The sequence below is a fragment of the Tursiops truncatus genome, chromosome 18, assembly GCF_011762595.2.
Source record: "Tursiops truncatus isolate mTurTru1 chromosome 18, mTurTru1.mat.Y, whole genome shotgun sequence".
Taxonomy (NCBI): domain Eukaryota; kingdom Metazoa; phylum Chordata; class Mammalia; order Artiodactyla; family Delphinidae; genus Tursiops; species Tursiops truncatus.
The window spans coordinates 5771026-5795105 of record NC_047051.1 but is presented as its reverse complement, the minus strand read 5'-3'; the positions used below and the strand labels follow the sequence as shown (position 1 = coordinate 5795105).

At 42.0% G+C, this 24080-nt stretch overlaps 1 protein-coding gene across 8 annotated transcripts in view; it reads left to right on the top strand.

Annotated features, from left to right (window-relative positions):
- FLT1 (fms related receptor tyrosine kinase 1) overlaps positions 1-24080 on the top strand; it is a 172572-nt gene that overhangs the window by 41722 nt on the left and 106770 nt on the right. For all 8 annotated transcript variants that reach the window (XM_073794998.1, XM_073794997.1, XM_073794996.1 and 5 more), the window contains 7 exons: positions 10139-10263; positions 13932-14094; positions 14201-14337; positions 17157-17331; positions 18328-18445; positions 20554-20723; positions 21092-21251. In XM_073794998.1, coding sequence (XP_073651099.1) covers positions 10139-10263; positions 13932-14094; positions 14201-14337; positions 17157-17331; positions 18328-18445; positions 20554-20723; positions 21092-21251 — 1048 coding nt within the window. The remainder of the gene's footprint in view (positions 1-10138; positions 10264-13931; positions 14095-14200; positions 14338-17156; positions 17332-18327; positions 18446-20553; positions 20724-21091; positions 21252-24080) is intronic.

Below are 24080 nucleotides of genomic sequence, written 5' to 3'. Positions count from 1 at the left end.
TCAGGGCTGGATTTTGGTGTGGTGGAGAGAGGATGGTCTAGGACCAGGACACCTGAATGCAGGTTTGGCTCAGCCGTTTGTACTATTCCTATGCTGTGGGAAGGTCTCTCCTTCTCTCTGGGGCTCAGTTTCCTCTTGTATAACATGAGAGTCAGTGTTAGGGTATCATACAAGTCCCTTAACAGTTTTACAGTTTTATGATTCAGAGGCAGAGCTGAATAATAGAACTTGGGACATGACCCAAAATCTTGGCAGTAGGAGAAGGAGTTGTGGCTGTCCGTCAGAGCTGCTTGCTTTCTCCTTTCCTTTCTCCTTTATTTCTGTTTCATTTCCTTCCTTCGTCCGTCCGTCCGTCCGTCTGTCCATCCATCCGTCTGTCCATCCTTCCTCCTTCCCTGTCTTCCTTCTTCCCTTCCTTCCTAGCTTTCTCTTCTTCTTTCTTTTCTTTTGAGGTGCTTTAATTGATCAAGATGAAGATCTGACTGATAATGGGGATAGCTCACTAGGAAATACTGTGTGGACTATAATACTCAGATACACCAGTCAAGTAGTAACCTCCCAGCTGATTAAAGGCAGAGATGTTTCACTGTGCTCCCCACTGACCTGGGGCTGCCAAGGGGAACTAAACTACATGTTTACAATCAAAATGACTTTGTAGGGCTTCCCTGGTGGTGCAGTGGTTGAGAGTCCGCCTGCTGATGCGGGGGACGCGGGTTCGTGCCCCGGTCTGGGAAGATCCCACATGCCACGGAGCGGCTGGGCCCGTGAGCCATGGCTGCTGAGCCTGCGCGTCCGGAGCCTGTGCTCTGCAATGATAGAGCCCACAGCGGTGAGAGGCCCGCGTACGGCAAAAAAAAAAAAAAAAAAGACTTTGTCACAGGAGAAAATTCCATTTTTTTTTGGTGAGTGGCCTCCTTGAATGTAAACGGGAATGGGAGAGAAAGGTTGAAAAGACCCATAAGGTAAGGAGTTTGCACTGGATAATCTTCAGGAACCGTTCCAGCTCAGGAAACAGTGGGTCACCATTTCTGAGAAAGAGCCCAAAGTTCTGTTTTCTTTCAAAATATGCTTTTTGAGATATCATTCACATACCATACAATTCAGCTTTTTAAATTGTACAGTTTAATTTTCTTTAGCACACGGACAGACATACGTCGCCATTACCACATCACCAGTGTTCACATATATGTGCTGGCTTCTTTCACTCAGCATAATGTTTTGAGGTTCAGTTGTGCTGTACCATGTATCAGCACTTCCTTTATTTTTTTAATTGGGGTATAATTGTTTTACAGTGTTGTTAGTTTCTACTGTACAGCGAAGTGGAGTGGAGTTCCCTGTGCTATACAGCAGGTTCTCATCAGCACTTCATTGTTTTAAATTGCCAAATAATATTCCACTGTATTGTACGGGTCTCCCACGTTTTAGCTATCCATTGATCAGTAGATGGACATTTGAATTGTTTCCGTCTTTTGGCTATTATGAATAATGTTGCAGTAAACATTCATTATACAAGTTTTTGTGTGTATATAAGTTTTTATTCTCTAGGGTAGATACCTAGGGGAGGAAATGCCAGGTCACGTGGTAACTGTATGCTTAACGATTTCCAAAAGTGGCTGTACCATTTTACGTTCCCACCAGCAGCTTAGGAGGGTTCCAGTTTCTCTAAATTCTCACCCATAATTGTTATCATTTCTTTCTGTCGTAGCCATCCTAGTGCATATGAGGCAGTATCTCATTGTGGATTCGATGTGCATTTCCCCGATGGCTTGCGATGCTGAGCGTCTTTTCATGTGCTCATTGATTATTTGTACATCTTCTCTGAAGAAATGTCTATTCAGATCCCTTTTCCGTTTTTTTAATTGGGTTGTCTTTGTTACTGAGTTGTAAGAGTTCTTCAACTTTTTGTTGTTAATATAAATATATTTTATATAGTTATATATTATAAATATATATTATATATTTTATACTTTAGACATATAATTTAGAGAAATGTATTAAGATACATATATCTATGTCTAGATTTTAACGTATTCTAGATATTTAAATATATATTCTAGATACAAATCTCTTATCAGATATATACGTTTCAAATATTTTCTCACATTCTGGGCATTCACTTTCTTGATAGTATTCTTTGAAGCACAAAAGTTTTAAATTTTGATGAAGTCCAGTTGATCTGTTTCTTTCGTTTGTTGCTTGTATCATATATAAGAATCCGGTGCCAAATCTGAGATCATGAAGATTTACCTCTGTGCTTTCTTTTAAGAGTTTTACAGTTTTACCTCTTAAACGTAATCCTTTGATACATTTCGAGTTCATACTTATATACGGTGTGACGTGAAAGTCCAATTCTATTTTCTTGCACGTGGAGTTGCCCCAGCACCATTTGTTGAAAAGACAGATCTTTCCCCATTGAATGGTCTTGGCAGCCTTGTCGAAAACCAACTGACCATGGACTCGTGGGCTTATTTCTGGACTCTTAGTCTACCCCGCTGATCTATATGTCTGTCCTTATGCCAGTACCATCCTGTCTTAATCATTGTTGTTTACAGTTTTAGTAGTAACTCTTGAAATTGAGAAGAGCAAGTCCTCCGACTTTGTTCTTTTTCAAGATTGTTTTGGCACTTCTGGATCCCTTTCAATTCTGAATTTTAGAATCAGCTTGTCAATTTCTACAAAGAAGTCAGCTGGCGTTCTGATAGGGATTGTGTGGAAGCTACAGATAAATTTGAGGAGCACTGCCGTCTTAACAATATTAAGTCTTCCAATTCACGAACGTTGGAGATTTTCCAATTCTTTAGAGCCTTAATTTCTTTCCACAACATTTTGCAGTTTTCAAAGTATAAGTTTCACACTTCTTTTGTTAAGTATATTCCTAAGTGTTTTATTCTTTTTGACGCTATTTTAAACGAATTTTAAAATTTTTATTTTCAGATTGTTCATCGCAAGTACATAGAGGTACATAATTCTTTTTTGTTTATTGATCTTGAATCCTGAAATCTTGCTGAACTCGTTTACTAGTTCCAATTGATAGTTTTTTAGTAGATTCCTTAGGATTTTCTATATACAAATCATGTCATTTGAAAATAGAGAAAATTTATTCCTTTCAAATCTGGGTGCCCTTTATTTCTTTTTCTTGCCTAATTGCACTGGCTGGAATGTTTATTGCAGCATTTTTCATAATAGCCATTATAGCCATTGAAGCCCTAGTGCAATGTTGAATAGAACTGATGAGAGTGGACAACCTTGTCTTGTACCTAATCCTAGGGGGAAAGCATCCAGTATTTAACCATTAAGTGTGATGTTAGCTGTTAGGTTTTTTTGGTGTATGCCCTTTATCAGATTGAGGAAGTTCCCTTCTATTCCTAGTTTGTTGACTGTGTTTATCATGAAAGGGGTTTGGATTTTGTCAACTGCTTTTTCTCCACCTTGTGAAATGATCATGTAGGTTTTGTTTTTTATTGTATTGATGTGGTATATTAATGACACTGATTTTTGGAGGTTAAACCAACCTTGCATTCCTGGAACAAATTCCACTTGGTTATGGTACATAATTCTTTTATATATAATGAGTTTGTTAGGAATTTGTTGAGTTTTTTGCATCCACATTCATAAAAGATATTGACCTGTAGTTTCCTTGTGATGTCTTTGGTTTTGGTGTCAGGGTAATACTGGCCTCATAAAATGAATTGGGAAGTTCTCCCTTCTCTTCTATTTTTTAAGAAAAGTTTGTGAAGAATTGGTATTAGTTCTTTAAATGTCTGATAGAATTCACTTGCCATCTGGGCCTGGGTTTTTCTTTGTAGACAGTGTTTTGATTACTAATTTAATCTCTTTACTTATAGGTATATTCAGGTTGTTTCTTGCTGAGCTAGTTTCAGTAGTTTTTGTCTTTCTAGGAACTTGTCCATTTCATCTGGTATCTAATTTATTGGCATGCAATTATACTATTCCTTTATAATGCTTTTTTTTATTTTAGTAATGTTTGTAGTAATATCTACAGTTTCTTTTCTGATTTTATTAGTTTGTCTTTTCTCTTGGCTTGTCTGGCAAAAGGTTTGTCGATTGTGTTCGTCTTTTCAAAAAACTAGCTTTTGGTTTCATGGAATTTTTTCTATTGTTTTTTCTGTTCTCTGGTTTGCTAATTTCCACTCTAATCTTTATTATTATTTCCTCCCTTCTCTTTTCTTTAGGTTTAGGTTGCTGTTCCTTACCTAGAGTTCTAAGGTAGAAGATAGTTATTGACTTGAAATCTCTCTCCTTTTTCAACATAGGCATACCACTGTAAATTTCCCTGTAAACATTGTTTTAGCTCCATCCCATAAGTTTTGGTATGTTGTGTCTTTATTTTCATTCGCAAAGTATTTTCTAATTTTCCTTTTGATTTCTTTTTTGATTCATTAGGTACTTAGGAGTGTGTTATTTAATTTCCAAATATTTGTGAGTTTCTCAAGTTTCTTTCACTTATTCGTTTCTAATTTCATTCCACTGTAGTTAGAGAACATACTTTGTGTTATTTATATCCTTTTAAATTTATTGAAGTTTGTTTTATGACCTAGTATGTAGTTTATCCTGGGGAATGTTCCATGTGCACTTGAGAAGAATGTATGTCCTGCTGTGATGGGTGGAGTGTTCTGTTTATATCTGTTAAGTCTAGTTGGGTATGTGTTGTTCAAGTCCTCTATTTCCTTTTCAATCATCTGTCTAGTTGTTCTGTCCATTATTGAAATCTTCATCTTCTATTGTTGACTTTTCTATTTTCTTCAATTCTGTCAGTTTTTCCTTCATGTATTTTGGCGCTCTGTTAGTTGCATATATATTTATAATTATTATATCTTCCTGCTGGATTGACCCTATCATTATTACAAAATGCCCTCTTTATCTCTAGTAACATATTTTGTTTTAAAGTTTATTTTACATAATATTAGTATAGCTATTTCAGCTTTCTTGTGGTTGCTCCAGAGCTCTTTTTTGAATTCTCAAAAGCTTTGATGGGCAATGAAAGTCAAGAAGAAATTGTCTCCTTTCTTTCTTTCTTTTTTTTTTTCTGGCTCATATTTCAAATGAACTATTTCACCAGTCAACAAACTCTCCTTGAGCACTAAGAATGGTCCACAACGCAAAGACTTGCGCGTTGTGAAAACTCTCGTGTCCAGGTAGAATCCTTTTCGTGGGATTGGTTAATTAGTTTCTTATCTCCTTCGCTTCGTCCTCAGTAAATTAAAATCACATCCTCCTTGAAAATAACTAGGAGTCCTTCTGACCAGGACTTATAGGTAAGGAAAATGAAATTAAAGGGAACGCAAATCAAGAAAAAGTTTATGAACATCATGGGAATGAACAAGTGCTAGGAAGCAAGATGTTTACTCCCGAACTTCTCTTCAAGTCTGAAAAGCTCCCTCAAATCCTTGGGTCATTCACTTGCTCCAAACCCAGTAGAAGAACTCCCAGGCGATGCCATTGGGGAATGGAGTGGCATGAGGATTGCATTGCTGGGGCCTCTGTGTCTGCGTGCCCTGATGTGCCAGAGTGATTACAGATTTTAAAAGGAAAAAACACGTAATACCATCCTGAACAAGGATCCCTGTTTGATCTTTCCCTATGTCCTAGCCTGCTTGTTGTCCTGAAGGATGACAGCCCAGCTACTCCCACTGGATGAGAAAACCTCATATTCTGTGCCAGTTTCCTGTCACTGCTTTGAGTTCTAAGAGTTCAGAGAGGGGTGGGTGGCATGACCTCCCCGTCGCTGGTGTTGGCATGAGTCCCTGGTGACAGTGTGTCTGCACCGCGGGTACACCGGCGCAGCTCTGGAGCAGCTCTTCCTCACTCTTTCGACAGCCAGCCAATTTGGTCTCAGGAAACCACTCTGCAGCGCTGGCTGGGTTTGGAAGTCATTTTTAATTCTGTGACAAAGACAAATGCGTCCTTTGGGAGTAGTAAGTGGTTTTACTGGTGATATTAATGGAACCTTGACCTCTTCTGTAACTGTGGTCCTACAAAACAAAAAATGTTTGTATTATAATATGTCAGGCAAGTTCATTCTTAGCCCTTCCTTGAAACAAATTGCAGAGGAAATATACTATTAATAAGCCTGGAGAATATTCTGTGTGTGGGTGTGTGGGTGTGGATGTACAGGCATAAGCTCCCTTGCAAACATAGCGGGTTTAAAATGCCGCGATTAACTGTGCTACAGATGATGTGTTTTGAATTGTGCTGGGACGGACACAAATCATTGAAGTTCTGATATTTCTGAACAGTGGGCCCAGTGCTAAAATTGGAATTGGCTTTTAAAGGCCGGTAGCTATCATAAAATTCAAGTGTTTGAGGGATCCAAAGTGAGCAAGGGAAAGACGAAATTCAAAGGCACGTTGCATTAGCCGCTTCTGTTTTCATTTGGGGTTGGCATTCATGGGCCTAAAAATGACTGCACTGAGGTCTCCTGTTTCCTGCAGGAACTTTTTATGCCAGTGTCCTTTGTTGAAAATAGTTGCTTAAGGAGACAGTAAATTAAATGTGAAGGATTTACCGTTTGGCTACGTGAATTAAACCATTTCCTGGTGTTTGTGTTTACCTTGGGACTCACAAAGGAGACAAAAATATAGACTCACAGGAGGAAGGAAAGGAATGATCAAATCCCAATAGTCCCTGCCTGGATGTCTAGCTCAGCAATTTTATTCAGGGGAGGAATTTCGTGCTGATAAGTGAATCTTTGTCTCTGTATAATTAACTTTTCCTCTCTCCAGATGCTACACCCACTGAGCCTTCCTAATAGACCTGTAACTACAAATGTGGTAGTTAATGCCTCCTTCTAGTATAGTGGGCAAAACCGAATTAAATCAGGGACAAAATGTATAGTTTTCCTCAAGTAAAACTGGATGGTGCTTTAGAATTTGAGACTTAAATGCAATAATTTAAAATCTTATTATAAAATAATACATGAGCATTCTGGAAAATCTGACAAATACAGAAGATAAATAAGAAAATAATAACAACCCGTAACACTCAAAGATAATCATTGCTAACATTTTAGTGTATTCACTTTGCCTTTTTTCTATGCCATTATATGAATATAGATTTGTACTTTTTATAGTTTAGATCATAAGTATGATTTAGGATTTCCATATATCCTAACCGCCCTCTCTCCTTAAGTTCAAATCTCTCATAAGAAGAAGAAAATTAACGGCTAACACATACATAGCATTGTACTCTCTGCCAGGTAAAATTCTAAGCACTTTACACGTATGAATTCACGTCAGCCTCATAGTAACCCTTTGAGGCAGATGTTACAAATGGGGCACAGAGGGTAAAACGGTTTTCCCACAGTCTCACAGCTAGGAAGGGACAGAGCCAGGATTTGAACCCCGGCTGTAAAGTGTGTGCTTTTTTTTTTTTTTTTTTTTGGCCACACTTTGCGGCTTTCCCGGACCAGGGATTGAACCCGCGCCCTCAGCAGCAGTGAAAGCACAGAGTCCTAACCACTGGACCGCCAGGGAATTCTCCAAAATGTGTGCTCTTAACTAAGATCTGTTGCCTCCCCGCCACCCATCCAGCCCGACTCTGAGCCTCATGCTGGGCCCATCCCAAAGCCTGCCCCCACCCAGCCCTGTCCCTCGGTGAGCGACCTCTCAGAATTCCTCCAACACTGGGTACTGTGACATAGTACATGGGAACTGAGACAATCATCCTATCTCTGAAAGACAATTGCCAAGAAGGCCCTTCCTATGATGGGGAGAGGCGGGCCCGGTGATGAGGGGATGGGGGCAGGGAAGGAGCCCTGGGCTGGCGCTCAGGAGAAACTGGCCTCTGGGCCTGGCTCTGTTCACAGCGAGACAAGGCACTATACCTGTTTAGGCCTCTGTTTTCTCATCTGTAAAGTGACAGGGTTGGAGAGCAATTCATTCATGTGTTCATTCATTCACTTAATACACACGAGGCAGAGATGAATATGGTCTGTTTCCTCTCCTAGGAATTCATCATCCCGTGTGTAGCCAGAGAAGAAGTGTTATAAGTGCTCTAAGAGGAGAGTCCTGGGGACGTTGACAAAGCCGCTGAGATGGGCTGGGGCGGAGAGGGTAGAAGCAGGAAGGGCTGGCCCAGCGAGGCTTCCCAGAGGACCAGTAGGGATCTGTGTCTCAGGGCATCCGTCTCTCTAGGGCCCCCTCTAGTGTATGTCACACTCTCTCACCTTCAGCAGGCTACAGCATTGTCACTTTTTTTGGGGGGGGGGAGGGTTTAAAACTACAAATCTTTATTGTCTCACATTCTAGAAACTCAAGATGGCAGCAGGGCCGTGCTCACTCTGAAGCCCGTAGGGGATCCTTCTTTGGCTCTCCTTACCTTCGGGGGGTGGCGATCCTTGGCAGCCGGCGATCCTTGACCTGCAGCTGCATCGCTCCACTTCTGCTTTGTCCCCACGTGGCATTCTCCCTGTGTGCCTGTCCTCACATGGCCATCTTCTTATATGGACACCAGGCAGATTGGATTAGGGGCCCACCCTACTTAACTGAAGTAATTCTATTGGCAGTGACCCTATTTGACCCAAATGAGGTCACATTCTGAAGTACTGGTGGGGGGGGGGGTAGAACATATCATTTTGGGGGTGAGGACAAAGTTCAATCCATAACCATGTCTGCAGCCCCCATTTAGTCCAGGCAGCCGTGGCCTCCTTCATACTCTTGTTTTTCTCCACTTCGTCCTCCATTCAGCATCCAGGATGAGCTTCCTAGACCATAGCAAGCAGGGGAGGGTCCAGACAGAGAGTCCTCACAGGACTTCTTTCCATCTGGGCATAGAAGGCTGGAGCCAGGGGAGAAGCGGAGAGCACAGTATCTCCTGAAGAGATCGTTGTCAGTGGAGTCCCAAGGGCAAGGGCACAGTGCACCGTGAGAATGTTTCTGGAAGGATGCTTATTCCGGTCTCCAGAGGTATCGCAGGGAAGCCGCTCGGGTGGTCCTGAGACTGGCAAAATTCTGTCGACTGAAAACAAATGCACAACGTGAGAGCTGTGAATTAAGTTTCATCTGGGGCAAAAATGAAGACTATAGCCCGGGGTCAGCATTTCAGGTAGCTCTGAGAAACAGCTCCAAAGAGATAGGGGAGAAGGTCGGTGTATATGTGATTTCGGAGTGAAGAGGGAGTACATGCGATCAAGCGCATATTTTTGGCAGAAGGTTTCTGCTAGTCACGAGGAGCAGGCGTCACCTTGAAGGATTTTAGTGCTTTTCTAGATACAAGGAGATGCAAAAATTGGGCTCCTAAAATATCTAACTATCTGAAGACCTGTTCCGCCAGTTTTTCCCAGAGCACGGAGCGCCTCATTCCTGATCTCCACCCTGAACTCCTTTCAGGGGGTGTTGAGGTTCAGCAGCTGCGGCGGCTCATGATTCAATCCTTGTAAAGGTAGACGGCAAGTGCCAATTATCTGTAGTTGGCAATGCCATACTTTGAAGGGTGGTCTCTCGGTGATGAGGTAAAGCCCTTTCCAGACCTCTTTGTGTCACTTCCGCCTGCTTTGCTGTTAGTAGATGCGCAGTGCAGGCTAAACAAACGGATGTCACATGCACGTGAAATAAATGCGGTATTCGCACTGCTTCTCCTGCCTTTAGCCCGCCCCCTCCCCCGAAGTAGCTCGGACCTTCTCATCTTATTAGGCTGCCATTAAGCTCTAGAAAACGGCGAAGGCATGTGCTTCTGTCATTCAAATGCTAATCCTCTCTCCAACTTGACACCTCAGCTTGCCGCTATCCGCCGTCATCTGTGCTCCAAAGACAGAGGACCCTTGTACCCGGCCCCCTCTGACTTCTTACAAAGGCCCTGGAGGGCGCTTCCTGAGGCACTTAGCATAGCTGTGGAAAGAAGTTTATGCAGAATATTCACCTTTACTGTTCCCCCCACCCCCCAGGTCACAATTGCAAAGTAGGGCATCAGGGCTCCCTGACGGAAGGCTAAGACCTGAATAAGGAATTCGGTTTTCTTAGAGAAACAGAAACACCAGATTCCGAGAGAAGAACGTGGATTTATGGGTTACACGAAAGGAGAATGATGTAACTGGTGGTGCCCGTGCTGCCTCGCCAGCTGCAGTGTCTGCGTGTTCCTAATACAATCGTTTATGTTTATGTGTTTCCATTTTCTTGTTCAGATACAGGTAGACCTTTCTTAGAGATGCACAGTGAAATCCCGGAAATTGTAAATATGACCGAAGGAAAGGAGGTCGTCATCCCCTGCCGGGTTACATCACCCAACATCACTGTTACTTTAAAAAAGGTAAAACTGAGTAGTGCTACTCTCACAAGCCTTTTACTGCAAGTGAATTTTGAGTTGTTTTCTCTCTCTGGAACAGTTATCTTAGAGACATGTGGGCTTTCTCGGCGGACTTTCCTGTAACAGCTTTTTACTATGTAAGTGTTAGGCGTTATCCCCCTGCGTGTACTTACATGGACTAAAAGGATAATGTCTTGAGCGTAAATCTACGTGAATAATGAAAGAACTACAATCGTGACCATTTTTATGTATTGCCACAAATTTGAATGTCTGTAAGTGTCAGGAAAACCAATTCTATTGTGTATACAAATTACTAATGCAGATTTTTGCTGAAGGAAGAACTGTCAGGCAGGGTACCTGACTCGCCAGGCATTTAAGAACTCTTGCTTTGGTTTGAGTTGGGCTGGTCCTTGTAACAAAAGGCATATCTTCCGACGGGCATCCAAATTTAACCTCTTAGGGGAAAAAAAAAAAGCTATAAATGAGATTTTTCTTCATATTATGTTGTGAATTGTGCATGTAGAGAAGGAAAAAGATTCAGAGTAAAATGTAATAAAGACAAAAGCCCTAAAATGTGACATGCCAGCTGCAGTAACTTTAGGCGTGTGCTGAGTCTGAGAGTTGGATAAAAACTTCCCACGTGGAAAACTCTAGTGGCTCCTGAGAGCTTAGAGCTTTCAGAGGAAGAGTGCAGGCTGTCCCAAGGCAGCACCGAGCACTGCCCATCACGTAGAGGTAGTGTGTCTCCCTGTCTTCTCCCCTTGCATTCACTCCCCCAAGTTGTTGATTTAAATCTTCAATGTAGTCCATCAGTGACAGGTCTCGGCTCCCGTGACAACTGGGTATCATCGCCAGGAAATATAAAATTATAGTATGTTGGAGCTGGAAATGCCAGCGGGGTCACACTCACTTGGTGGAAGAAAAAACTAAGGTTCCCAGGGAGTTAGGGACGTCCAGGCCACACTGGGCATTGGAGCCCGTGTCCTGTCTTCTTCCTCCGTGTTCCTGCCATCCTTTGCTCATGGTTTAGTTTGCATAGGAGGAGGGGCAGAGTGGTTCAGAGCAGAGGCTGGGGCCACACAACCTGGATTCTTTCTGCAACCCCCCACCCCCACCACTACCACTTAACTCGCTGGAAAATGGGCAAGTTATCAGACCTCCCTCCACATCAGTGCCCTCCATGGAGAGATGGGAGAGGTTACAGGGGCACCCACCTCACCTGACTGTTAGGAAGGCAACATGAGGTGCTCGGAGGCCCTTAGGATCACGCCTGGCACAGGCAAGGCCTGTTCAGGGATTAGCCGTTCATGTTACGTGTCCAAGAGTTTAATGCCCAATAATCGATTTATTATCGTGATGTTTTCCATAGCCTGCCATTACCCCTCTGAGTCCGAGATGATAATTGGTCTGTGACTGATATGGAACAAACCATGAGGATATGAAACTTCTCTTTTCATGCACACCCCTTGCCTTTTCAACCCTAATGCAGATCGCTTGTCTGTTTGAGGAACTTTCTCGAATTCCCACCTGCAAACATTTTGGGAGGGAAAGCTTATTTTCTGTGTTTTCCCACCCTGATCTATAATACAAAAAAAAAAAAAAAAAAAGGGAGAGAAGCATAACATTCTAACCAGGATTTTGGTGTATCACGTATATTTTGAAAATATTCTAACCTATTACACATATATGCTGACATGAAATGAACAGAAGATCGTTCCCTTCCTTTTCTCTTACTGTCCTTTCTCTTCTAACTTGCTGCTCCCGCCTTTTCCTATGCCTGCTTCAGCAGAGCCCCGGTCAGCTGGAGACAAGCCTCCCTGTTCAGCAGTGTCTCCGGACTGCCCATCTGTCTGCCCCTTTATGACACACACCCTGCCACAGCTGATGGGCTTTGTAGTCTTTTGCTCTTTTAGCTCTCGTCAGCTAGAAAGAAAGTGACTTTGTCAATGAACTACAACTAGTGGCAGTAACGGATAGAGTAAGAGAAACACTTCGGAGGAAAATTTGATGTATTTTTAAGTTGTGCAGACCAAGTCCATCAGCCAACCTTTCTTGTAGGTTCAGCACGTGCTTGTTTTCACATGTTTTTAAAGCATCCCAGATTTCAATCCCGGACTTACATTTTTCTGAGTTTTTCCTTTAATAGTTTGCACCCAGTCAGAAGGTTCCTTTTCCCCCCCGACGGAATGCAGGGCATTCCTAAGTTTACAGGTAGCATCCTAATTTACTAAAACATGAAATGCATCCTTTAATTGCTTTCAGTTCTTCATAAACAGGATGCAATTCATGTCAAACCCACGTAACGCTCTGGTAACATACACCAATGCAGACATATTCACTGGAGAGGCAACCAGTGCTTTTGGAGTAGAAATCTCTGCCATCAGATCACAAATCCCAGTCAGATTCGCTCCTTCTGCAAGCAGTATATGTAAAGGATATCGTGGATAGAGTGATGTAAGGTGTGTGCTTTTTTTTTTTTTTTTTGCGGTACGCGGGCCCCTCCCGTTGCGGAGCACAGGCTCCGGACGCGCAGGCTCAGCGGCCATGGCTCACGGGCCCAGCTGGTCCGCGGCATGTGGGATCTTCCCGGACCGGGGCACGAACCCGCGTCCCCTGCATCGGCAGGCGGACTCGCAACCACCGCGCCACCAGGGAAGCCCAGGTGTGTGCTTTTTTAAAGAAGATAGAAAAGATTTGAAACTTCCTTATGGCAGTTAATTCTATGAATCTTTATAATCTGTTGTGAGAAGGTGATCTGATTTTTTTTTCCCCTTGTCCAGCTGGGGATAAAAGCAGTTGTCAGACCACTGCCTCTGGAGTTGGCTGCCAATCTGGCCTCACGGGAATTTGGCTGGGCTGCTCTATGAGACAGTGGCCCTTTACAAAGTCTAATCCCAAGGTAGAAGGTGTAAATTAAGTCCTTGATATATAGGAGAAGGCATAAGCAGAGAATCAAATCGTGGGCTCTTTACTTCTGTTCGGCCTCACTGTGTTTGGGAATACTTCTAGAATTTGCGAGCACTTCATTCCTAACTGTCTCTGGCCTCACGTCCGTTTTCGGCTCTCTTCACCGTCAGGAGCCTCTGCTTCTGGGTGCTTCCCTTCCAGGTGCAGAGTCAGTACCCTCAGTCTTCCCCAGAGGGGTAACCCCAGTGAGTGCCAAGTTAATGCTATGAATCTTGGGGGACCAGGAATTATGTACAGTTCTTTTAAGACAGCCACCTCTAACAAATCATGCAAAATGAGAGGACAAGGTACGGCTTGTTAAAAGCTCCCGATGATGAGACCAAGAGGATAACCTGGCAGCCCTAATGGAAAAAATCCTAATTAATTTTTCTATTGAGTATCAGGCCAGTTTATTACAGAGATTCCCAGAGGCCAAAGAGATACGGGCACTCCCGCTAGAATTCTGACATGACCACTAGGTCTGCCCTAGGGGAGTGCAGATTCTTGCTAAGACTAATAACAAACTATCCTGCTTACTATAATTTGTCATAGTTAATGTATCGTTTCCTACATGCAAAAAAACTAAAGAACCAATTATGACTACCTGGAGTTTTTGCCTGCGCTATTCTCATTTGCGGTAAAAATTACATTTTCACAAACTATGAGGGAATCTCTTACCACAGCGCTAATACGATTTTGTGAAAGCATGTTTCTTCTTTTTCCAGTTTCCATTTGATACTCTGATCCCTGATGGAAAAAGAATAACGTGGGACAGTAGGAAGGGCTTTATAATATCAAATGCAACATACAAAGAAATAGGGCTTCTGACCTGTGAAACAACAGTCAACGGACATGAGTACAAGACAAACTATCTCACGCTTCGACAAAGTAAGTGATGTTCCGAAAGCATGAGCATAACCCAGAATACTCAAGGGTTTATCTGCTTAATGAAACGTTGATTTTGTAAAAAAAATGTGACTTCTTATGCTTGCAGCCAACACAATCACAGACGTCCAAATCAGCACGCCAAGCCCAGTCAGATTACTTAGAGGTCACGCTCTCACCCTCAACTGCACGGCCACCACTCCCTTGAACACGAGAGTTCAGATGACCTGGAGTTACCCTGGGGAAGTGAGTGACCTACTTTTCTATTTCTTCTATAGGACAGTATTTAGTTTTAGCAAGTGAAATGCTAAACTGAGTTTTTGAAGTGGGAAAAAGCAGAATATTCTGACTCCTGGCAGTTCAAGTCAATAAAGAAACTGTGGGTTTGGTTTGGGTGCTTCCCTTGCCTGACATTTCATGAGTGTGATAGGCAGAGATACGGTCTTTTGATGTCTGGAGGTTTTGTTTTGAAGTGTATAGGCTGGTATTTCTATTGCATGATTCTGGGTGGAAAAGGGGATTGTTTCATCCTTGGAAATGATTCTCTAGGATTTAGAGATGAGAGAGAAATTTATCAGTACATGCCAGGCAGGGACTATCTTTTGTAAAAACAACAACAAAAAGTTGTCTCGGCGCATTAATTTAAGAGACTGGCAGACACGCAGGCACCTGATTGGAGCATGTTTGGAAAAGATAGTACAACCCAGCCATCCAATATTCCATTTGTTAAGTGACAAAGGAGCAATTCTGCCCTTCAGAAAAATGAGAAGAATGAAGGCTGAGTTGTGTTCCCATTCAAATTAAACATCCTTGCAAACAATCATTGTTTTAAAAACGTATAGGCGGGGAATCTCTGATAAACTGTTAAGAAACATCTGAAAGTGGTTCCAGCCCCATTTCTTGTATGTCTATGTGATTCATGTGGCATATCCCAGGTAAATCACTTGTTACGTCATTCAGACGGCCCAGTCACGAAGTTAGCTTATGATTAAATTATGCATGTATAATTAAGATTAATGCATCAGTCCCGAGCTTTTTTTTTTTTAATTGAGGTATAGTTGATTTACAATGTTATCCTCGTTTCATGTGTACAACATAGTGATTCAGAATTTTTATAGATTATACTGTATTTACAGGTATTAGAAAATATTGGGCTATATTCCCTGTGCCGTACAATATATACATTTTCTTGCTATGAAAACAGAATAACTTAGCAACAAAACGGTACCACAAGTGCCCTGTAGGGACACATTGACTCATCAGTCATAAGGTATTTTCTAGAAAATGGTATTGTTTCATTGAAATAAAAATACTACGACTTGTAGTAATATATTCTGGGTTTTGATGGAAATCATATACTCAGTACATGGAACGAGGGAAGAAACGTGTACCCTGTCAGTGTTGCTGCTGTAAGTGAGAGTATGGTAGTACATCTGCTGACTGCCCATAAACTTCGAAAATGGTGCTGTCCAGCGGAACTTGCTGTGATGGAAGTGGTCCGAAACGCTAGCCACTAGCCACCTATGCCTAATAGCACGTGGAATGTGGCTTGCGGGACTAAGGAGCCGAATTTTACATTTTGTCTCATTTTAATTTAAATAGCCACACGTGGCTGCTGGACGGTGCTGATGACCCTGTTCTGAAACCCAGGGGCAGTTTTAGGGTACCAGGGCAGAAACAATACCAATGTTACTCGAACTCGAGAAAGGAAAGCCTTCTCAAAGGGAGAAGGGAGAAGTAATACCGACGTGAACAGAGTTGCCGATGGTCCCTCAGTCTTTCATGCAGGGCACAGAGTCTCTGTTTTTTTTTTTTTTTTTTTTTTGCGGTACGTGGGCCTCTCGCTGCTGTGGCCTCTCCCGTTGCGGAGCACAGGCTCCAGACGCGCAGGCCCAGTCGCTCCGCGGCACATGGGATCCTCCCGGACCGGGGCACGAACCCGCGTCCCCCGCATAGGCAGGCGGACTCCCAACCACTGCGCCACCAGGGAAGCCCAGAATCTCTGATTTTTGATTGCTATGATCGATGTCTTCTCTGTGGCCGCTGCTGAGAATGGAGAAAATGGCGTAACGTGTGTCTGTTCCAACAGGGCAGTAGAAGGACAGGTGGGTAGAATTTATCCAGCGTGGCACACAGGAGCGCTAAGTTCAAGACCCAGAGATTAGTTCGACCAGCTTCCAAAGTCTTTTTCCGTGCCTCCTCACGGGGACGAACTGAGAGGAGGAAATAACATATTATGTGTTATAAAATGCAATGCTTAAAAAAAAAAAAAAGAAAGAAAAGAAAGGAAGGAACAATGAAAGGAAAAGGCACCGTGACCTCATCTTCGCAAAGCCAGGAGTGGGTCATTGTGGCCAGTTTATACCGCTGAGCCTGACGCCTGCAAACATAGGACGGCACCCCCCGCCCCAGATCGCTGGCTAAACTTGTTGATGGCTTTGCAGACCCATTTCGTGGTATTTAGCAGATATTGGCAAGCCTTGCGCAAATCGGGAAATCATGAAACTAGGATCATTACGCCTTAATAGGCGTAGCCAGGATTCATAATCTTTCCCTTCATTTCTAAAAGGAAGCAAAAGAAAACTCACGTGGTGATGTATTAAGAGAAACCCTGTGATTAATCCAGATACTAATCGTGGCCCGAATCTGTGTGTGATACCGCTGCCTAGAGAACAGGTCACTGGTTAGAGAGGGAGGTGCTAGAGGGAAGAGTTAGATTTGTACTCAGAAGACCCAAGTTCCCAGGCTACACTGGCCAGTGTTTCTGATGCTTCAATTTCTTCATCTACAATAAGGGCAATAACCCTGCCAATCTCCCTGGCTTGTGAGAAACTGTTGAGATATCGTGTGTGAAAGTCCATTTGAGGGAAATGAAGTGCTAAGTCAGTGCTGCCACGGCACGTGTTGGAAACACGTCGAGACAGAGATGTCGGTTGTGCGCATCTCGCTCTGGGCGGGTTTGCCTCTTAGCATAAAATATGAGTCTGAGGAATCATCTGAGAAATGCTGTAACTCTGAGCGCCAACAGTGACTCCTTCTACGTTTGTTACCCGTTTTCTTTCTAGATAAATAAGAGAGCCTCTATAAGGCAACGAATTGACCGACGCAATTCCCGCAACAATGTATTCTACAGCATTCTTTTTATTGACAAAGTGCAGAACAGAGACAAAGGACTTTACATCTGTCATGTGAAAAGCGGCCCGTCATTGAAATCTGTTAACACCTCAGTGCATATATATGGTAAGCAACCCATGCTCTGCTTTCTGATCATTGCAGAATTGGAGGGTTTTATAAAAAAAAAAACAAACGTAAATTTTCTTTTGTCCAAGAGGTACACTGTCATGAACAAATACAACTTTGTCCCCCTCCGCGCCCCTGCCAAAGAGCAAATCACATTAAGTGTTCTTTAAATGTAATACTTTTGCACTGGCTAGAGAATCTTTTCCTTACAAATTTATTGTGGCTAATAAGTCAGGTATTAGAATCTATGTGAAATTCTTTATTTAGTGTTGCATATAAACAAAACAGAAAAATACAGTCCGTTTTACCTTCATTTTCTGGGAGAAATTTCTCAGGCACTGCTACTGAGTTAGAGAAAAAGATGCTGTGATAAATTATTTAGAATTGATGCTCTTCTATCTCTGGTTTTACGCTCCTGAAGTCCTACTAGTTTTGCTCAGTGCCAGTAGGCAAATTCTGTAAAGAAAATACTTCACCCTCTTGAGAATCTTTCATAAACCTTATTTGTTTCTACCACTGAAAAGAAAAACTTGTAAGGAGCAGAAACCAGGGGACCGTTCTATCAACGGCCTTTGATATTCTTTTGACTTTCTCCAGTTGATGTCTTATATCAAATTCGTTATTTTAGAAGGGCGTGGAACAACCTTCTCCTGTGGTATTCACATTGGCCGGGTAGATTTTTAGAAGTATCTGTACACTTTTGTTGTTTCAATATAGGTGTTTAAGGTGTTTTATTTCTGTTGCCCTGCCACTGGGTTTTTATATCCCTGGGACCATTTGATTTTGCAAGTATTAAACCAGTTAGAGTACTTGGAAGTGACTTTATTCACTCATCAGTATTTGGGCTCAGCGACGGCCTGGATCCTAATTCAGCTCTATTTAGTCACTGGTTGCACCCTCCTTGAATGAGGCAGCAGGTTGGCGGGTTTTTTTGGTTTTCTTTTGTTTACATAAATGTAGTCTTTTCTAATGGATTTATCACTTCTCTTTTCGAAGATAAAGCATTCATCACAGTGAAACCTCGACAGCAGCAGGTGTTTGAGACTGTAGCTGGCACGCGGTCTTATCGGCTCTCTGTGAAAGTGAAGGCGTTTCCCTCGCCAGAAGTTGTATGGTAGGCTCACAGTTATGTTCCTAGCGGCTTCAGATATGCTTTGTCAGTAGGAAGATGCAGGAGCCCAGTGACTTGAATTCCTGAAAAGAAAAAAAAAAAATCAAGATAAGCTTCCCAGACAGCAGCGAAGAACTGAGAACTTGGGCTGATTGCTGGGCTGGGAGGGGAGTGGGTGGGAAGGGCTGGAGGGGAAGGAAAATAATGTAAATTACAGGATGGAGCAAGGGATTCCTTTTCTGAGTGCTCATTTCAGTTTAGTCATTCACTCCCTGCGACTAAATTTGTGCCTCTCTCAACCTTCCTATGATGTCAATGAGCAACGATTAGGAAGCATCTCTAGTGTGTAACATGCTCTATTAACCCTGAAGAAGTGGGCCCTTGTGAGGAGGATAATAATTCTCTTCTTATCGAAAATTAATTCTTTGAGATACTGCTGGGCTGAAAGTTCCAGTCTTGTTTTAAAATTAAACAAACATTAATAGAGACAAGACTTATTCAGTGGCAGGGATGCACTCATGGCCCTACTTGAACTAATTAAGGGTTTTTTGGCTCGAAGTTTGCAAATTCAGAAACTCCTTAGGCGGTCTTTTTTAATGCGAGCCGAATACCTGCTGTAAGACAATGTAATCTGTTGATAATCTGCTGTCATTTTGTTAAATCATTTTGCAACGCCAGGATCTTTGGCTCTCGCCACCACATTCTAAACAAATAGTACAAAACTGATTAGGAAAACAGCCCGTACCATATAGACTCTCAACCTCTCAACCGTGGCTTGTTTTGCTTTCAGTATCATATGGCTGGAGCATTTGTTTTCAGTTTCCTCAGATCGTTAATAGGGAATTAAAGAGAAAATGAGACTCCGTGCTATGCCCCTTCATGCCATGGCAGGAGAAAGGAGATTGTTTTGTTTGTTTCACAGGAAATTTACTATGAAGCTTTTTAGATATTATGAATGTACATTATTCCTGAATAGGAATTGAATCGCTCAGGGAAGTACATTCCCTCTTTCAGTAGCTGAGAGTATCCCCAACCGTTCAACACTGCTGATTTCTTCAGTAGCCAAGTAGCAAGGACCTAAAACAAACCAAAAATATCACCCCATTTTTGAAGATACTGGCTTGTTTATAGAGGAGATAATTTCAAGGATAGTAGAATGGGATTTGTAGTCACAAAATAGAGCATAGGCGTTTTAGCTGCTTTGGAACTGAGACCCACTAGTAATGGGAATTTGCATGACTATGTAACACATGCATGACTATGAACCAATGCCGTTCCTAATATGACAGCTTTATGCAGGACACAGTAAACTCCTACTAACAGATGAAAAATGCCCATTGAAAGAACAGTCATTTAAGGAAATCCTAGAATTTTACAGTGAAAGAGATCTTTGAGAAACTCGGAGAACCTGAGGCTGAAATGGATAAGTTCAGGGCACACAGTGGCAGAGCCAGGACAAGCCTTCAAGCCTGACTCCCAGTTCTGTATGCAGCTGCATGGCATCTAGGCATTAAGTCTGTCTCTGCAGTTTAAAAACATTCTGTTTAAGTTTATACCTTTTGTTCGAGTTCTTTGCCTTCACTTTTCTCCCCCATGGGAAAGAACCTTGATAATCTTGGTTTCACTCGAGCTCATGAAAGGGCAACTGGTGTGACCATTTATATAACTAATAAGAACTCCACATGAGGCCACAATAGGAAAATCTATTTTTATTTTTATCTGGAGAAGTGATCTAGTTGATCTGACTCACAATGACCCTGGTATTGCTGATGGAGCCTCGTGGAGAACTCTGAAAAACATCTCAGATGGAATCAGCCTGTGCTTCTAGGTTAGACTTAAGTCACAGGGGTGACCCGCGTCCGTGTGGGTGCATGAAACCGTCACTTGCCTTTCTTTCGGCTTACTTCTTTCCTCTTTGCCAATCAACGTGAAGTGTTTCTAAAAATCCCACTGGGCTTTACTAAAAAGTCAGTGTCTAAATGTTTTAAATGAATATTGAGGATCTAAGGCTCAAGATGTCTCAACTGGATCTCACATCCTTCAATGGCAACGTTAAGGTGATATTGCAGAGGCCATGTGAAATGACTTACTGATCGTGCCCTTCACCACAGGTTAAAAGATGGGTTACCAGCCACTGAGAAATCTGCCCGCTACTTGGTTCGTGGCTATGCGTTGGTCATCAAAGATGTGACTGCCGAAGACGCGGGGGATTACACGATCTTGCTGGGCCTAAAGCAGTCAAATGTGTTAAAAAACCTCACTGCCACTCTAATTGTCAATGGTAAGTTCACTGTTCAGACTTTCTTTTGGTTCTGGTGGGGGGTGAAATTCGTGAAAATTGGTGTCGAAAGTCAGTATAACAAAGAAAGCAAAATTTTTTTAAAAATTGTTTTAAAAACCACTTATTCCTCATCCCAACTATTTCATGGTTGCTTGCTCTCTTCCATAAGCAATATGTTTTTTTTTTTTTTTATCATTGTGGTCGGAATGTACATACGCTTTTCAGTTGGCGTTATGATGACGAATCCGAGGGTTCTGTCCATGTGTGTTTCCCTGACAGCAACACCAGCGAGAATGTGGTCCTTCGCTGTGGTCCAGGAGGGAGTCATGAGAACAGCTCTTGACCTCTGTCCTATTTTCTCCTTTCAGTGAAACCCCAGATTTATGAAAAGGCTGTATCATCGTTTCCATACCCGACTCTCTACCCACTGGGCAGCAGACAAATCCTGACTTGCACCATTTACGGTATCCCTCAACCTACCATCACGTGGTTCTGGCATCCCTGTAACCATAATCATTCCAAAGCAAGGTAGGGACAGTTCGTTTCTTGAGTAACTTTCAAATACTTTTTGACCCCTGGACTCAAGGGTCTTATGGGAGCTGGTAGATGGCACGTGCGGTCCACTGGGGCCAAAGGCTTTCCCTGCCTTGGGAAAAGGTAGGCAATATATCTACTCTTCTTCCTTACCCATGTCTAACCGTTTCTTAATTTTTCTCTCTAGCTTACAGTTTAAGGCTAGGAGCACAGGGACAGAATGAAGGTCGCCCTGTGAGCCGTTCTTTGGAACTCAGGTTGGAACTCGCATCTCTTGCTTTCCAACCGAGAACACCCAGACTTTGGCTCCACCACTGCATCAGTTACACTGGTCTCCCCATTTCCCACTCCGTAAGCACCGAGTATGGCATCAGATCTTCCCACCGCTGAAGATCATTACCTTTCCTAGGCTCTGAGCATGCTCCTTCATCTGTCGGAAAGGAGCTTCCATGCATTTTCTGCTTCCTAGGAGGTCCTCCTATATCTTTCCAGGCTCCACAAGGCTGTCACCTTCCCCACCCTCCAGATTTTCTCATTCAGACCCCCTTTCTCCCTCCTCAGCATGAACAGCACTTTGCTGACACCACTGTCACATCACAAGGTGTGCGTACACTTGTCTTTTCTCTAAGCTGTGAGCTGATTCAGCACCTCTCTGTCTTTAGGGGCCGGCACCGTGTCTGGCACACACAGATGCTCAGGGTGTATCTGCTGAATGAATTCAGCCCTGCCCTTGGTTAACTGTGCAGTGTTTCCTTGCTTCCTGTTGATGACCGAGCCCTGTTCGTTGTTTTCCATTACTGTTTAGTCTAGAGGATTGACACTAATGATAGTTCATGGGAGCAAATTTGAAGGACAGGAATAGAATTGAGAGGTGCAACTATCAAGTAAGATAGTATTGAGACTGCTCAAGAATTATCATTAGGCCAAATATTTTCTTTATTGCTTTTAATTCCACTAGCAGAGTGGTTGGGAGAATTGCAGTTTTTTTTTTTTAATTAGCTTGATAAAAAAGAAATATGACGTAATTCTGGCACAAACGGAAGAGGCTATTTGGTTTTCTAGATTCTTCCTGCAATTTCAACTTGTCTTCATCTTGTGTTTTAGTATTTTAAGGCATATCATTCTGATCGTGAAAGTTACTGGTAAGTTACGGGATTCCTGAGTAGTAGCTGTTTCCACACATCTGATTTCTCATCTAAGTGAATCATTTGCTAAGAACAGAAATATCTTGAATTTGCTAAGAAAAAGCATATCTTGAATACTTTCTTTACCACTGTGATCATTCAACCCCAAAGAAAGTGAGATCTACTGAGATTTTATTTATTTTGCTGATTTGGAGATGGACATCCATATTTATGGACTTGTCCCTTTAAGTATTTGTGCTAACCTAACTTGCAAATAAATTTAAAATAACTAACTTAAGCTGTTAGGTTTGGATAAAGGTATGGAATACCTTTATGGAACAGGAATACCTGTTATGGAATAACAGCCTTTTTAAGATATTCTTAATTTTTGTTTTGACAGGAGCCAATCTAAAATTTCAGCTCTGTTTAGGATTAGAGCTAGTAACTATGAGAAAATAACAATTATGAATGATAGCAATAATATTATAAAGTTAGATTTGAATAATGCTAATAAAATATGGTTTGGGGAATGAGGTCAGCTGGAGCGAAACTTTGTAAACGTTACCTCTCTTCTTCTGATATCTTTGTGGCGTATGGGATCCTTCTCCCGTGTTATAGAGTAAGCTTGCCGAGGCATGGAAGGATACCGTATTCCTCTTGGAATTCTCTCAAAATTCAGAGCAGTACCTTACATCTTCAGTAAATGTTTGTTGGCCATTTGACTTATTCTCTTAACGTTAAAGGCATTCTTTCTTTTTTAACCGATCACAAGACAGATCAGAAATGAAAGCTTTAACTCTTTCAGTGATGATTCAACTGGTTGCTTGAAATTATCTGCAGGAAATGTGCATATCCCTAAGCAGCTCTCATTTTTAAAGTCAGTAGACTGAGTAGCTTACCTGTGTCAGGTCCAGACTTGATGCTTGGTGGTCAAGTCAGTACATTTAACGTAGAAATAATTTTCAGAAAGATATATGGGACCTTTGTGCACTAGAAAGCAAATTGGAGAATTCGATTTTACCCTGCAGAGAGAGAAAAGCTCAAACTGACAGGTAAATGAAGCCCTCTTTTACTACTAAAATTTTTCAAGTATGTCTTTATATAAATCTATTTTATATAAATCATCTATTTTATATAAATCTATTTTATATAAAATCTATTTTATATACTTAATTTCAGTTGCAGACAGGAATTTTAGTGACATTTGAATAAGGGATGTTCCATTCCGTGAATTTTTAAAATCTTACTTATTCTGGGTTACATGGTACGTAGTTGCAGAGTGGTATCTGCGCATCATTGTCAAAAGAGATTAGGTGATTAATATATACACATTACTCTTGAATACGTAGAATAGTTCTCGGTATTAAATTTGAGGCTCTAGTTAAGGGGTAGATCTATATAAGGACCACAACCAAAGCATTAGTTTTGAGGTTAGAAGGTATATGTTTTCAGTAGCTCAAAATTATTAACTGGTTTAATATGGCCCAAGGTTAATGGGTCTAAAGTAAAGAAGTTCAGACTTAAATTGTATAGTTTTCTGGAATCCAATAAATATTTTTTAAAACGATCAGAACAACTGCTCAACTAGTTCATCTTTGTGGGTATTAAGAGCCATAAATAAATTTAACAGAAACTTCCTCCTTTTTGAAAAAGAACGTAACTCAGCAGCTTACCCCATTTTTAAACACTGTGGTTTCTG